Source organism: Monodon monoceros, unplaced genomic scaffold (genome assembly GCF_005190385.1).
Source record: "Monodon monoceros isolate NGI ecotype Baffin Bay Population unplaced genomic scaffold, NGI_Narwhal_1 Super_Scaffold_14, whole genome shotgun sequence".
NCBI lineage: Eukaryota > Metazoa > Chordata > Mammalia > Artiodactyla > Monodontidae > Monodon > Monodon monoceros.
The window spans coordinates 45,105,592-45,121,323 of NW_021703770.1; the positions used below are offsets into that span (position 1 = coordinate 45,105,592).

The 15,732-nt window shown below is 42.8% G+C and overlaps 1 protein-coding gene across 1 annotated transcript; it reads right to left on the reverse strand.

The window, feature by feature from the left end:
* Window positions 1-3,390: 3,390 nt before the first annotated feature.
* Window positions 3,391-14,753, reverse strand: LOC114895334 (DPEP2 neighbor protein-like). Its single transcript, XM_029222631.1, has 3 exons — window positions 14,743-14,753; window positions 4,997-5,169; window positions 3,391-3,866 (listed from the first exon to the last, which is right to left on the reverse strand). The coding sequence occupies exons 1-3, from the start codon at window positions 14,751-14,753 to the stop codon at window positions 3,391-3,393; spliced, it is 660 nt and encodes a 219-aa protein (XP_029078464.1).
* Window positions 14,754-15,732: the final 979 nt, after the last annotated feature.

Genomic DNA, 15,732 nt, shown 5'->3' on the forward strand with positions numbered 1-15,732 from the left:
ACTGGGGATATGCCTTCTCACAGAAGCTCAACCACTGAGATGCTTTAGGGACTGTGCCCAAACTCCTTCATCCCCAGCCTCTCAAGATTTGGCTCTGATCCCTGGCACCCCCTGGAGCTATTCCACCTTTGGAACCTTTCCCGGGTGGCAGGAGTGCCTAGCACAGGGGTAGTGACCTAGTCTGAGTACTGGCGACCCTAGAAGTCTGTTACACAAAAACATTTTATTGAGCAGTAAGGGACCCCACTGGGGACAGAAAGGGCTGGCAATAAAGGAGCATATGAATCTGAGGGCAGGGTGCATGCTGCTTGACTCTACATCCTGTTCTTGCTTCAGGGAGCAGGTCTTCCTGGGTCTCTCTATACTGCCTCCTGAGACCCCAGGCAGAAGGCTCTTTGGGAAGCCACAGATTGCTGCTTTCTGTTTCAAAAATCCCAGCTCCCCCCTGGTTTGTGGTGGTGGCCGCTGACAATGGCTCAGGGCAGGAGCACATGTGGTAGACTGCTAAGGCTTCTCTGCACCCTGACTCTGCTCCTGCATCCTCCTTGGCTCACAGAGTTTAGACCTTTCTTTCTTCAGCTCACAAAGGGACCCCTGAGGATTGAGCAGAGGAACGTCAGGTTTTCTTCCAGGCAAGCTTCAGCCCTGGGATGTTCAGGGCAGACTCTCATTACAAACCTCAGTTTCTGAGGCTCCTTGCTTATGGCCATTTAGTGTAGAAGGAGGCTCCTGGCTGGGGAAGGCTCAGACAGAACGATGCAGGTTCTAATCTGTGGCAGTTGGCTGGGGATGAGGTGTGTCAATGCAGAAAGAGGCATTCACTGCCTTAGGCAGTTAAGCCATTGTCCTCTCTTCACGATGGCTCACCTGCAAGATTCTGTGGGGCCCGCCTCCTGGCAGCATGCTACAGTGGCTGGATTTGGGGTCTGGGGTAAACCAGATCTTTGTCTTACATTCCCAGAGCGTGCTTTCTCTTGAGAGCACGTCTGGGGACAGACTTCTCCGCTTCCACCTTTGTTGGCGTGGCCAAAGCAACATCCCCATAGGCCCGGTAGCCACCAACCAGGCAGTATGTCTCCCCATGCCGGCCCAACTGCGTTTCTCAAAACGCTCGGTAGAGGACAAAGTAGTGACCAGGTGTAGGAGGAGAAATGGGAGCCACTGCTACTACAAAGAGAATCAGAAATGATCAGTCACTTCTGCTGTGCACAGTCTCCTGCCAGTATTGCCCTCTCTCATGTCTCTCCCAGTTTCTGGCTGAAGACCTTTAATCTACTTGACATCCAAAACACAGCCTTGGACCATCACCTCTATGAGTCCCTAGAGAAGGGACACTGGCTGCAAAAGCAATCCCTAGAGCCTACGGCTGCAGCAGATGAGGAAGTCTCCTGACCGTTTCCAGGGAAAACAGTAGAACCTGAAAGAAATTGCAATCATGATCCTCTCCATGTCTCCCTTCCACAACAGAGAAAACATTTATTGCAGTCTGTCACTTCTGAGGTTTTAATGAAAATGTCTTTCAAGTTTTGGAAAAAAAAATAATCTAATATAAATTGGTTAAGAACCCCCTCTGATACTTTTATGTAGAATAGAACAAGGCCAAATACTGAGGCAGAGTGATCAGGAGACTCAGAACCAGGTTCTGGGTACCAAGCCTAGGCTCACATCAACCCAGCCTCCTGGGACACCATCTCGTCAGCCCTCCAGTCTCATTAGCACTTCATCACACCCCCTTCGTTCTTCTGGTCTTCCCATCAATATGGCAACACCCTCTCCCCTAGTACTCAGCAACTCAGTAAGGGATGTGTCTCAGGGGACCAATATAGACGTCTATATGACAGCACAGAGGTGCCTGTGTTTGAAGGTGCGGTTCAAGAGTGGCTCTCTTCCTCAAACTGCTACATTTACAATTTGCCAACAAAAATGCACTTGTCTTTTGCTAAGAGGCCAATTAGGAAAGGGTCTGAATGGAAGCATCCTGTAGCCCAAAGGGGAAGACTATATTTATAAAGATCAGAACCTTCCTGCACACTTGACTAGGGATAACTTTTCACTTGTCCTCAGCAGTGAGCACTGTGGGTCACTGAAGATGTCCCAGGTCACAGGTATTAGAGCTGGGAAAGTGCTCAGTTGTATGTGGTGGGAAAGCCCCACATGAACAAGTGGCAGCCAGGGAAGGTTGTGTGCCTACCATGCATCTAGTACAGATGCCCAGTCTCGGTGTACCTGCTGCACTGCCCTCCCAGGGAGCAGAGGACAGGTTAGAGTAAATATAGAAGATCTGGTCAGATATTCTCTCTCAGACAACCAAAGAGATTGGTATCTGGTGGAGAACTTTCTCCAGGGAAAGAAGTTACCTCCAGGGTAGGGAAGTTTCTCTGAGGGCAGCACGTTTGCATAGTTACCCTGCCATGGAAACTGTCAGAAGGCCTGTGAGGGCATCACTACCCAGTGAGGTCATATAAGGAACCTTGTGACTTGAGGGGCAGGCTTCAGGAGGAGGGGCAGTTTTGTGGAGGAGAGCGGGGTGGACGCTGCGGTAGTCTGCCTGACCACACACACATGGGCCTTCCCACCCATGTTGTAGTCTAGTAGACACCCCACGTGGGGCGTGCCAGTGGGCTGGCCCAGCCCGAGTGGCCCCAGGAGGGAAAGAGAGACCCACATTCTCAGATTCGCTTGAGAGGCAAGATTAACGTAAGAAACAGCTAGGTTGTATGGCACTCACCCTAAGAGGCAGAGAATTCTGTGGACTGGGGAATCAGGGAAGGCTCCTTGGCAGTGGGAAAGAAGGACAAGCGAGATTTGGACCCACGGGGAAGAGAGGGAAGACATTCCAGTTTGGAAGAATAAAAGCAAAGCACACTGTTCTCAACCTTGTCCTGGTCAAAATATAAATTCATAGCACCCTCACATTTTTACAACTGAGGACTTATAAAACCAAGAGGTTAAGGGGCCTACCCAGTGTTACACAGGTAGTGGAGAGGTGTTCCGCTCAATGGTTAGGTTCATGTTGGGGCTCCAGATTTACAGCTGATAGGAATGTGAGGACAAGTTCATGCCATTTCAAACATTTCCAAGTGATACTGAGAGAGATGTTAAAGGTGCATAATGAGGGTGCTGAATGACCTAAAAAAGTGGGAATGCTGGACCCATTTTAACAAATTCATGACAAAAGGACATAATACAAAATGACAGCATAATCATTACACTCCCCTCTCCCCTAGAAGTAAACATCATTAGAATCCTCTCTCTCTCCACGATGAAAGGATGAGATAAAGGCTCAGCAGCAGCCCCCATGAAAAACATGGTCAACAGTGTGAAAAGGTGTTTCTAAGACGATTTGGTCCGACTCAGAGAAGGAAAGAGACAACACTTCCCTTAGCCTGATCAGGCCCAGAGGAAGGAATCACATTTGGGGCAGTCTTTGATAGTGTGGCAATGAGAGAGAACTTTCTTTAGGAGGGGACTCCCTGTTGCCGACCTTGAAAAAGCAAAGATGGGACATTCGTTTACTGGGGCTGTTGCAGAGGGGATATGCCCAGATGTTGGGTCACGCTGCTTGAGAATCAAAGCACCTTGTATTCCTGAGCTGCTTGAATGCTTCAATCGCCGGATTTTGGGTCTGGGGAAACCCAGGTCTTTGTCCGACCTTTCCGGAGCGTGATTTCTTTTGGGACCACGTCTGGGGACTTGCTTCTCTGCTTCCACCTTTGCTGGCATGGCCAAAGCAACATCCCCGTAGACACGGTAGCCACCAACCAGGCAGTATGTCTCCCCATGCTGGCCCAATTGCATTTCTCCACACCCTCGGTAGAGGACATGGTAGTGACCAGGTGTAGGAGGAGAAATGGGAGCCACTGCTGCTACAAAGAGAATCAGAAATGATCAGTCACTTCTGCTGTGCACTGTCTCCTGCCAGTATTGCCCTCTCTCATGTCTCTCCCAGTTTCTGGCTGAAGACCTTTAATCTACTTGACATCCAAAACACAGCCTTGGACCATCACCTCTATGAGTCCCTAGAGAAGGGACACTGGCTGCAAAAGCCCTCCCCAGAGCCTACGGCTGCAGCAGATGAGGAAGTCTCTTGACTGTTCCCAGGGAAAACAGTAGAACCCGAAAGAAATTGCAATCATGATCCTCTCCATGTCTCCCTTCCACAACAGAGAAAATATCTCTTGCAGTCTGTCACTTCTGAGGTTTTAATGAAAATGTCTTTCAAGTTTTGGGAAAAAAAATAATCTAATATAAATTGGTTTAGAACCCCACCCACCTTGGCAACCCCTCTTGGGCCCCATTTATACTGCCTGTTTCAACCACACTGAACTCTAGCCCTCTGATACTGTTACGTAGATTAGAAGAAGGCCAAATCCTGAGGCAGAGTTATCAGGAGACTCAGAACCGGGTTCTGGGTACCAAGTCTAGGCTCACACCAACCCAGCTTCCTGGGACACCATCTCCTCAGCCCTCCAGTCTCGTTAGCACTTCATCACACCCCCTTCGTTCTTCCGGTCTTCCCATCAATATGGCACCACCCTCTCCCCTAGTACTCAGCAACTCAGTATGGGATGTGTCTGAGGGGACGGATATAGACGTCTACATGACAGCACAGAGGTGTCTGTGTTTGAAGGTGCGATTCAAGAGTGGCTCTCCCCCTCAAACTGCTCTGTTTACCGTTTGCCAACAAAATTGCACTTGTCTTTTGTTAAGAGGCCAATCAGGAAAGGGTCTGAATGGAAGCATCCTGTAGCCCAAAGGGGAAGGCTACATTTAAAAAGCTCAGAACCGTCCTGCACCCTTGTCCAGGGATGACCTTTCATTTGTCCTCAGCAGTGAGCACTGTGGGTCCCTGAAAGTGTCCCAGGTCACTTATATTACTTACATCTGGGAAAGTGCTCAGATGTATGTAGTTGGCAAGCCCCACAGGAACATGTGCCAGCCAGGTGACGTTGTGTGTACCCCATATCTCCTGTAGAGATGCTCGGTCTGTGTGTACCTGCTGCACTGCCCACCCAGGGATCAGAGCACTGGTTAGAGAACATATAGACTATATGGTCAGATATTCTCAGACAACCAAAGAGATTGGTGTCTGATGGAGAACTGGTAGGGAAATTTCTCTGGGGGCAGCACGTTTCTATAGTTACCCTGCCACAGAAACTGTCAGAAGGCCTGTGAGAGCATCACGACCCATTGAGGTCATATATGGAACCTTTGACTTGAGGGGTAGGCTTCAGGAGGAGGGGCAGTTTTGTGGAGGAGAACAGGGTAGAGGCAGAGGTACTCTGCCTTGGCCCTCACACCTGGGCTTCCCCATCCATGCCCTAGTCTAGTAGACACCCCAGGTGGGTCGTACTGGTGAGCTGGCACAGCCCCAGGGGCCACAGGAGGGCAAGAGTGAGATTTGCTTGAGAGGCAAGATTAACATAAGAGACAGCTAGGTTGTATGGCACTGACCCTAAGAGGCAGAGATTTGTGTGGACTGGGGAATCAGGGAAGGTTCCTTGGCAGTCGGCCTGAAGGACAAGTGAGATTTGGACCCATGGAGAAGAGAGGGAAGACATTCCAGTTTGGAAGAATAAAAGCAAATACACACTCTTCTCAACCTTGATCTGCCCCAAATATAAATTCATAGCACTCTCACATTTTTACAATTGAGGACTTAAAAATACCAAGAAGTTAAGTGGCCTACCCAGTGTTACACAGGTAGTGGAGAGGTGTTCTTCTCAATGGTTAGGTTCATGTTGGGGCTCCGGGTTTACAGCTGATACGAATGTGAGGACAAGCTCATGCCATTTCAAACATTTCCACGTGATACTGAGAGAGATGTTAAAGGTGCAAAATGAGAGTGCTGAATGATGTCACAAAGTGGGAATGGTGGGCCCATTTTAACATGAAATTGAAAACAAATTAATGACAAAAGGACATAATACAAAATGACAACATAATCACTACAGTCCCCTCTCTCCTAGAAGTAAAAACCATTAGGATCCTCTGTCTCTCTACCATGAAATTATGAGATGAAAGCTCAGCAGCCCCCGTGAAAACATGGTCAACAGTGTGAAGAGGTGTTACTAAGACGATTTGGTCCGACTCAGAGAAGGAAAGAGACAACTCTGCCCTTAGCCTGATCAGGCCCACAGGAAGGAACACTTGGGAAGGCTTTGATAGTGTGGCAATGAGAGACAACCTTCTTTAGGACGGGACTCCCTGTTGCGGACCTTGAAAAAGCAACGATGGGACATTCCTTTATTGGGGCTGTTGCAGAGGCGATGTGCCCATGAGGTAGAGACTGTTTCGACTACCATTTTAGAGGTTGAGGTACCCTGTTTGAGAACCACAGCAACTTCTATTCCTAAACTGCTTGAATCAGTGGGTGCATGTTAGGACAGATGAAGTCAGGCCTCATTGGAGCAGACTGCCTATGGGAGTGGTAGAATGTAAAATGTGAAAGGGAATGCTGTGGAGGAGGTTTGTCATGGCAGGTGCACCAGCATGAGACCATTCAGATTCTCCAAGGCTCCAGAGGTTACTGGGCTGGGAGCATCCCTCTGATGTGGTGGGGGGACTGCTACCTTAACAAGACCTGGCTGGGCATCTGTGGGAGGCAGAATAAATGGTTTATTAACTACAAGAGCGAGAGACTCACCTGGGGGGTTCCACAAAAGCACTTAAAAAGACTTGTGCCTGGATTCTTGAGCCAACCCTAAGAAAACTTATCTAGATGTGGAGTAGGGCTCAGGAAGCTGCACTTTTAATAAGTTTCCTAGGCAGTCCCAGCACAGTGGTCCATGTATAGAGTGACCAAATTATTGTGTATTCTCGGTTGCTTTTGGGAGTCAAAGTGGGCAATATTAAAAACTTCAGCAGGCATACCTATAAACAGGGAATATTCAAGACAAACAGAGGTGTATAGTTATTCTATGCATAAGTCAGATTTGAGAAAAGCTAACCTGGTGGTTAAAGAGCACAACCCTTACGACAGACAGACCAGATTCTGTCCTACTTACTTGTGTGATTTTGACCAAGTTCTTTTATCCTTCTGACTGTTTCTTCATATGGAAAAGAGCTATGGCTATACATTTAGCACAATATTCTCTTTTGGCAAAAGTTGCTCTGGGTCCATTTGTATTCTCTGCAACTTAATCCTTTCCAGTGTGCAAGCGTTTTTAAGTTGTTTGGTGAAGTATTACATTTGACTTTCAACTGTTCATTACTTTGGGCAAAGCTTATGTAGTGCTGCAGAGACTAAAACCTATGCAGAGATAGTGAGAGGATGTTATAAGCTTATTCTGCCGGTTTATAAAAATGTTTAACCTTTTCTCCTCTTCCTACAACTGCCACCAAGAGATGAGAAAGAAGGCAGAGCCTGGAAATGCATAGCAAGCAATGCTTCTGTGCCATTTTGGCTTTTATCCCTCTACCAGTACTTCCCAGAGATATTTCACCAAATGTGCCTAAGCTTGCCATGGCCATTGTTGTGAAGAAAGTTTCTCTCTATTGCTAGTCACATTCCCTTTTCCTTCTCCTGGGGGCTAAATGGATGTTTGGGGGCAGGAAATAAAATTTAAACTAAAACATCAAAAAAAATCACCAATTGTTCAAGTTTTCTTTTTTCTTTTTTTTTTACATCTTTATTTGATTATAATTGCTTTACGATGGTTAGTTTCTGCTTTATACCAAAGTGAATCAGTTTTACATATACATATGTTCCCATATCTCTTCCCTCTTGCATCTCCCTCCCTCCCAACCTCCCTATCCCACCCATCTAGGTGGTCACAAAGCACCAAGCTGATCTCCCTGTGCTATGCGGCTGCTTCCCACTAGCTATCTATTTTACTTTTGGTAGTGTATATATGTCCATGCCACTCTCTCACTTTGTCATGTCTCACATGTCACTTTGTCATGTCCCTTCCCCCTCCGCATATCCTCAAGTACATTCTCTAGTAGGTCTGTGTCTTTATTCCTGCCGTGCCTCTAGGTTCTTCATGACATTTTTTAAAAAATTCCATATATATGTGTTAGCATACGGTATTTGTCTTTCTCTTTCTGACTTACTTCACTCTGTATGACAGACTCTGGGTCCATCCACCTCATTACAAATAGCTCAATTTCGTTTCTTTTTATGGCTGAGTAATATTTCACTGTATATATGTGCCACATCTTCTTTATCCATTCATCCGATGATGGACACTTAGGTTGTTTCCATCTCCTGGCTATTGTATGTAGAGCTGCAATGAACATTTTGGTACATGACACTTTTTGAATTATGGTTTTCTCAGGGTATATGCTCAGTAGTGGGATTGCTGGGTCATATGGTAGTTCTATTTGTAGTTTTCTAAGGAACCTCCATACTGTTCTCCATAGTGGCTGTACCAATTCACATTCCCACCAACAGTGCAAGAGTGTTCCCTTTTCCCCACACCCTCTCCAGCATTTATTGTTTCTAGATTTTTTGATGATGGCCATTCTGACTGGTGTGAAATTATATCTCATTGTAGTTTTGATTTGCATTTCTCTAATGATTAATGATGTTGAGCATTCTTTCATGTATTTGTTGGCAGTCTATATATTTTCTTTGGAGAAATGTCTACTTATGTCTTCTGTCCATTTTTGGATTGGGTTTTTTGGGGGTTTTTGTTATTGAGCTGCATGAGCTGCTTGTAAATTTTTGGAGATTAATCCTTTGTCCGTTGTTTCACGTGCAACTATTTTCTCTCATTCTGAGGGTTGTCTTTTGGTCTTTTTTATGGTTTCCTTTGCTGTACAAAAGCTTTTAAGTTTTATTAGGTCCCATTTGTTTATTTTTGTTTTTATTTCCATTTCTCTAGGAAGTGGATCAAAAAGGATCTTGCTGTGATTTATGTCATAGAGTCTTCTGCCTATGTTTTCTTCTAAGAATTTGATAGTTTCTGGCCTTACATTTAGGTCCTTAATCCATTTTGGGCTTATTTTTGTGTATGCTGTTAGGGAGTGATCTAATCTCATACTTTGACATGTACCTCTCCACTTTTCCCAGCACCACTTATTGAAGAGGCTGTCCTTTCTCCACTTTATATTCCTACCTCCTTTATCAAAGATATGGTGACCATATGTGCATGGGTTTATCTCTGGGCTTTCTATCTTGTTCCATTGATCTATCTTTCTGTTTTTGTGCCAGTACCATACTGTCTTGATTACTGTAGCTTTGTAGTAGAGTCTGAAGTCAGGGAGCCTGATTCCTCCAGCTCCGTTTTTCGTTCTCAAGATTGCTTTGGCTATTCGGGTCTTTTGTGTTTCCATACAAACTGTGAAATTTTTGTTTTAGTTCTGTGAAAAATGCCAGTGGTAGTTTGATAGGGATTGCATTGAATCTATAGATTGCTTTGGGTAGTAGAGTAATTTTCACAATGTTGATTCTTCCAATCTAAGAACATGGTATATCTCTCCATCTATTTGTATCATCTTTAATTTCTTTCATCAGTGTCTTATAATTTTCTGCATACAGGTCTTTTGACTCCTTAGGTAGGTTTATTCCTAGATATTTTATTCTTTTTGTTGCAATGGTAAATGGGAGTGTTTTCTTAATTTCACTTTCAGATTTTTCATCATTAGTGTATAGGAATGCCAGAGATTTCTTTGCATTAATTTTCTATCCTGCTACTTTACCAACTTCAGTGATTAGCTCTAGTAGTTTTCTGGTAGCATCTTTAGGATTCTCTATATATACTATCATGTCATCTGCAAACAGTGACAGCTTTACGTCTTCTTTTCTGATTTGGATTCCTTTTATTTTTTTATCTTCTCTGATTGCTGTGGCTAAAACTTCCAAAACTATGTTGAATAAGAGTGGTGAGAGTGGGCAACCTGTCTTGTTCCTGATCTTAGTGGAAATGCTTTTAGTTTTTCAGCATTGAGGACGATGTTGACTGTGGGTTTGTCATATATGGCCTTTATTATGTTGAGGAAACTTCCTTCTATGCCTACTTTCTGTAGGGTTTTTTTAATTATAAATGGGTGTTGAATTTTGTTGAAAGCTTTCTCTGCATCTATTGAGATGACCATATGGTTTTTCTCCTTCAATTTGTTAATATGGTGTATCACATTGATTGATTTGCGTATATTGAAGAATCCTTGCATTCCTGGGATAAACCCCACTTAATCATGGAGTATGATCCTTTTAATGTGCTTTTGGAATCTGTTTGCTAGTATTTTGTTAAGGATTTTTGCATCTTTGTTCATCAGTGATATAGGCCTGTAGTTTTCTTTCTATGTGGCATCCTTCTCTGGTTTTGGTATCAAGGTGATGGTGGCCTTGTAGAATGAGTTTAGGAGTGTTCCTCCCTCTGCTACATTTTGGGATATTTTGAGAAGGATAGGTGTTAGCTCTTCTCTGAATGTTTGATAGAATTTGCCTGTGAAGCCATCTGGTCTTGGGCTTCTGTTTCTTGAAAAATTTTAAATCACAGCTTCAATTTCAGTGCTTGTGATTGGTCTGTTCATATTTTCTATTTCTTCCTGATTCAGTCTTTGCAGTTTGTGCATTTCTAAGAATTTGTCCATTTCTTCCAGGTTGTCCATTTTATTGGCATAGAGTTGCTTGTAGTAATCTCTCATGATCTTTTGTATTTCTGCAGTGTCAATTGTTACTTCTCCTTTTTCATTTCTTATTCTATTGATTGAGTCTTCTTTTTTTTCTTGAGGAGTCTGGCTAATGGTTTATCAATTTTGTTTATCTTCTCAAAGAACCAGGTTTTAGTTGTATTGATCTTTGCTATCATTTACTTCACTTCTTTTTCATTTATTTCTGATCTGATCTTTATGATTTCTTTCCTTCTGCTAAACTTGGAGGTTTTTTTTTGTTGTTGTTCTTCTTTCTCTAATAGCTTTAGGTGCAAGTCTAGGTTGTTTATTCGATATGTTTCCTGTTTCTTAAGGTAGGATTGTATTGCTATAAAGTTCCCTCTTAGAAGTGCTTTAGCTGCATCCCGTAGGTTTTGAGTTGTTGTGACTCCATTGTCATTTGTTTCTAGGTATTTTTTGATTTCCTCTTTGATTTCTTCAGTAATCACTTCGTTATTAAGTAATGTATTGTTTAGCCTCCATGTTTCTGTATTTTTTACAGATCTTTTCCTGTAATAGATATCTAGTATCATAGTGTTGTGTTCAGGAAAGATACTTGATACAATTTCAATTTTCTTAAATTTACCAAGGCTTGATTTGTGACCCAAGAGATGATCTATCCTGGAGAATGTTCCATGAGCACTTGAGAAAAATGTGTATTCTGTTGTTTTTGATGGAATGTCCTATAAATATCAATTAAGTCCATCTTGTTTAATGTATCATTTAAAGCTTGTGTTTTCTTTTCATTTTGGATGATCTGTCCTTTGGTGAAAGTGGGGTGTTAATGTCCCCTACTATGAATGTGTTAATGTCAATTTCCCCTTTTATGGCTGTTCGTATTTGCCTTATGTATTGAGGTGCTCCTATGTTGGGTGCATAAATACTTACAATTGCTATATCTTCTTCTTGGATCGATCCCTTGATCATTATGTAGTGTCCTTCTTTGTCTCTTCTAAAAGTCTTTATTTTAAAGTTTATTTTGTCTGATATGAGAATTGCTACTCAAGCTTTTTTTCATTTCCATTTGTATGTAATATATTTTTCCATCTCTTTCCTTTCAGTCTGTATGTGTCTCTAGGTCTGAAGTGGGTGTCTTGTAGACAGCATATATATGGGTCTTGTTTTTGTATCCATTCAGCCAGTCTGTGTCTTTTGGTGGGAGCATTTAATCCATTTACATTTAAGGTAATTATCGATCTGTATGTTCCTATTCCCATTTTCTTAATTTTTTGGGGTGTGTTATTGTAGGTCGTTTCCTCCTCCTGTGTTTCTTGCCTAGAGAAAGTCCTTTAGCATTTGTTGTAAAGCTGGTTTGGTGGTGCTGAACTGTCTCAGCTTTTGCTTGTCTATAAAGCTTTTAATTTCTCCATCAAATCTGAACGAGATCCTTGCTGGGTAGAGTAATATTGGTTGCAGGTTTTTCTCCTTCATCAATTTAAATATGTCTTGCCCATCCCTTCTGGTTTGCAGAGTTTCTGCTGAAAGATCAGCAGTTAACCTTATAGGGATTCCCTTGTGTGTTATTTTTCCCTTGCTGCTTTTAATATGTTTTCTTTGTATTTAATTTTTGACAGTTTGATTAATATGTGTCTTGGTATATTTCTCCTTGTATTTATCCTGTATGGGACTCTCTGTGCTTCCTGCACTGGGTTAACTGTTTCCTTTCCCATAATAGGGAAGTTTTCAACTCTAATCTCTTCAAATATTTTCTCAGTCCCTTTCTTTTTTTCTTCTTCTTCTGGGACTGCTATAATTCGAATGTTGGTGCATTTAATGTTGTCCCAGAGGTCTGTGAGACTGTCCTCAGTTCTTTTCATTCTTTATTCTACTCTGCAGTAGTTATTTCTACTATTTTATCTTCCAGGTCACTTATCCGTTCTTCTGCCTCAGTTATGCTGCTATTGATCCCATCTAGAGTACTTTTAATTTCATTTATTGTGTTATTCATCATTGCTTGTTTCATCTTTAGTTCTTCTAAGTCCTTGTTAAATGTTTCTTGCATTTTCTGTATTCTATTTCCAAGATTTTGGATCATCTTTACTATCATTATTCTGAATTCTTTTTCAGGTAGACTGCCTATTTCCTCTTCATTTTTTAGGTCTGGTGGGTTTTTATCTTGCTCCTTCATGTGCTGTGTGTTTTTCTGTCTTCTCATTTTGCTTATCTTACTGTGTTTGGGGTCTCCTATTTGCAGACTGCAGGTTCATAGTTCCTGTTGTTTTTGGTGTCTGTCCCCAGTGGCTGAAGTTAGTTCAGTGGGTTGTGTAGGCTTCCTGATGGAAGGGACTAGTGCCTGTGCTCTGGTGGATGAGGCTGGATCTTTTCTTTCTGGTGGGCAGGTCCACGTCTGGTCATGTGTTTTGGGGTTTCTGTGGACTTATTATGATTTTAGGTAGCCTCTCTGCTAATGGATGTGGTTGTCTTCCTGTCTTGCTAGTTGTTTGGCATAGGGTGTCCAGCACTGTATCTTGCTGGTCGTTGAGTGAAGCTGGGTGCTGGTGTTGAGATGGAGATCTCTGGGAGATTTTCACCATTTGATATTATATGGAGCTAGGAGTTTTCTTGTAGACCAGTGCCCTGAAGTTGGCTCTTCCACTGCAGAGGCACAGCACTGACTCCTGGCTGTAGCATCAAAAGCCTTTCTTCCACATGGCTCAGAATAAAATGGAGAAAAAGTAGAGAGAAAGAAACAAAGAAAGAAAGTGGACAAAATAAAATAAAGTAAGATAAAATAAAGTTGTTAAAATAAAAAATAATTATTAAGAAAAAAAAATTTTTTTAAGTAAAAAAACCAAACAAACAAAAGAAATGGACGGATAGAACCCTAGGACAAATGGTGAAAGCAAAGCTATACAGACAAAATCTCACACAGAAGGATACACATACACACTCTCAACAGAGGAAAAGTGTAAAAAATAATAAATATTGCTCTCAAAGTCCACCTCCTCAATTTGGGATGATTCCTTGTCTATTCATCTATTCCACAGATGCAGGGTATATCACGTTGATTATGGAGATTTAATCCGCTGCTCCTGAGGCTGCTGGGAGATATTTCCCTTTCTCTTCTTTGTTCTCACAGCTGCCGGGACTCAGCTTTGGACTTGGCCCTGCCTCTGCGTGTAGGTCGCCTGAGTGCGTTTTTTCTTCTCTCAGAGAGAACGGAGTTAAAGGAGCAACTGATTCAGGGGCTCTGGCTCTCTCAGGCTGTGGGGAGGGAGGGGTACAGAATGTGGGGTGAGCCTGCAATGGCAGAAGCCAGCATGACGTTGCACCAGCCTGACATGCCCCGTGCGTTCTCCTGGGGAAGTTGTCCCTGGATCATGGGACCCTGGCAGTGGCGGTCTGCACAGGCTCCCTGGAGGGGTGGTGTGGATTATGACCTGTGCTCGCACACAGGCCTCTTGGTGGCAGCAGCAGCAGCCTTAGCATCTCATGCACGTCTCTGTGGTCTGTGCTGTTAGCCACAGCTCGTACCCATCTCTGCAGCTCCTTTAAGCAGTGCTCTTAATCCCCTCTCCTCACGCACCAGGAATCAAAGAGGGAAGAAAAATTCTCTTGCATCTTCGGCAGGTCCAGATTTTCCCCGGACTCCCTCCTGGCTAGCTGTGGTGCACTAACCCCTGCAGGCTGTGTTCATGCCGCCAATCCCAGTCCTCTCTCTGTGTTCCAACTGAAGCTGCAGCCTCAGCTCCCAGCCCCTGCCCACCCTGGCGGGTGAGCAGAGAAGCCTCTCAGGCTGGTGAGTGCCAGTCAGCACCGATCCTTTGTGCAGGAACCTCTCCACTTTGCCCTCTGCACCCTTGTTGCTGATCTCTCCTCCGCAGCTCCGAAGCTTCCTCCCTCCACCACCGCAGTCTCCACCCATGCCGCCACTGCAGTCTCCACCCATGAAGGGGCTTCCTACTGTGTGGAAACCTTTCCTCCTTCACAGCTCCCTCCCACTGGTGCAGGTCCCGTCCCTATTGTTTTTGTCTCTGTTTATTCTTTTTTCTTTTGCCCTACCCTGGTCTGTGGGGAGTTTCTTGCCTTTTGGGAGGTCTGAGGTCTTCTGCCAGCGTTCAGTAGGTGTTCTTTAAGAGTTGTTTCATGTGTAGATGCATTTCTGGTGTATCTGTGGGGAGGAAGGTGATTTCCGCTTCTTACTCTTCCGCCATCTTCCCCCTCACTCCCCTATACACCATTTTTTAAATTTACTTTTTTAAGTTTTGGCAGTTTTCTAAATTTTCTACCATTGACGTTTATATTACAAAGGTCAGTATCAGTTTTGCTTATTAAATAACATGCAGCTTTAATGTAAAATCATAACATTTATAAAGAACAAATTTGAGAAATATGATTAGACTTGAGAACCCACTAGAGTCAATATTCTTATAAAGTAGCTTGCTACTTTGACAGCCAGAAAAAAAAGATGCAGGTTTAGACATGGTATTTTTTTTTTCCATTCTGAGGATGTATTCTCTCCCTCTGGACTTTCTTTTTATGTTAGCACATGTCCTCATTTTAAATCATTCCATTTTTTGTGACAATATTTACATAAACTCTCAATCTACCAATTCTCAGCTCTGTGAACTTGATATATTTCTTAGCTTTTTTCTGCCTCAGTTACCTCATTTGTAAAAAAGGAATAATAATATCATCTGCCTCAGAGGGTTGTGGTGAACATTAAATGAATTATTTGTTACCCCAATTATTATTATGATTATTTAAGTGGATGAACAAATTAAAAATTTATATCTATTATCTATAAATTCCCCTATCCATTCCAATGCTTATATTTTTATCTTTTATCTCAAAATTGAGCATTATATTTATATAATCCTCTACAGTGCAATGCAAATATAGAGATCACATCACAAAAGTAAATGAACATCACAGAAAAATGTGTTAAGCAAAACAGAACACCAAAATAAACTTAAAATATATAAAAATAAATGATGAAGATATTCAAAATATTTTTGTAACTTTACTGAATTTATTAGCTCTAATAGTTTTTTTGATGAAGTCCTTAGGGTTTCTTATGTATAATATTGCCTCATTGGCAATAGTGAGAGTTTTACTTCTTTCTTTCCAATTTGGATGCCTTTTATTATTTTTTTTTTCCTAATTGTTTCCTACCTAACTGGTAAGGACTTC

Bases quoted from the DNA above. Each gene is read 5' to 3' on its own strand.
- LOC114895334 (XM_029222631.1), bottom strand. The intron at 3,867-4,996 runs GTACACACAGAC...TTCTCTTTGTAG, and splicing joins CTGGGTGGGCAGTGCAGCAG to CAGCAGTGGCTCCCATTTCT.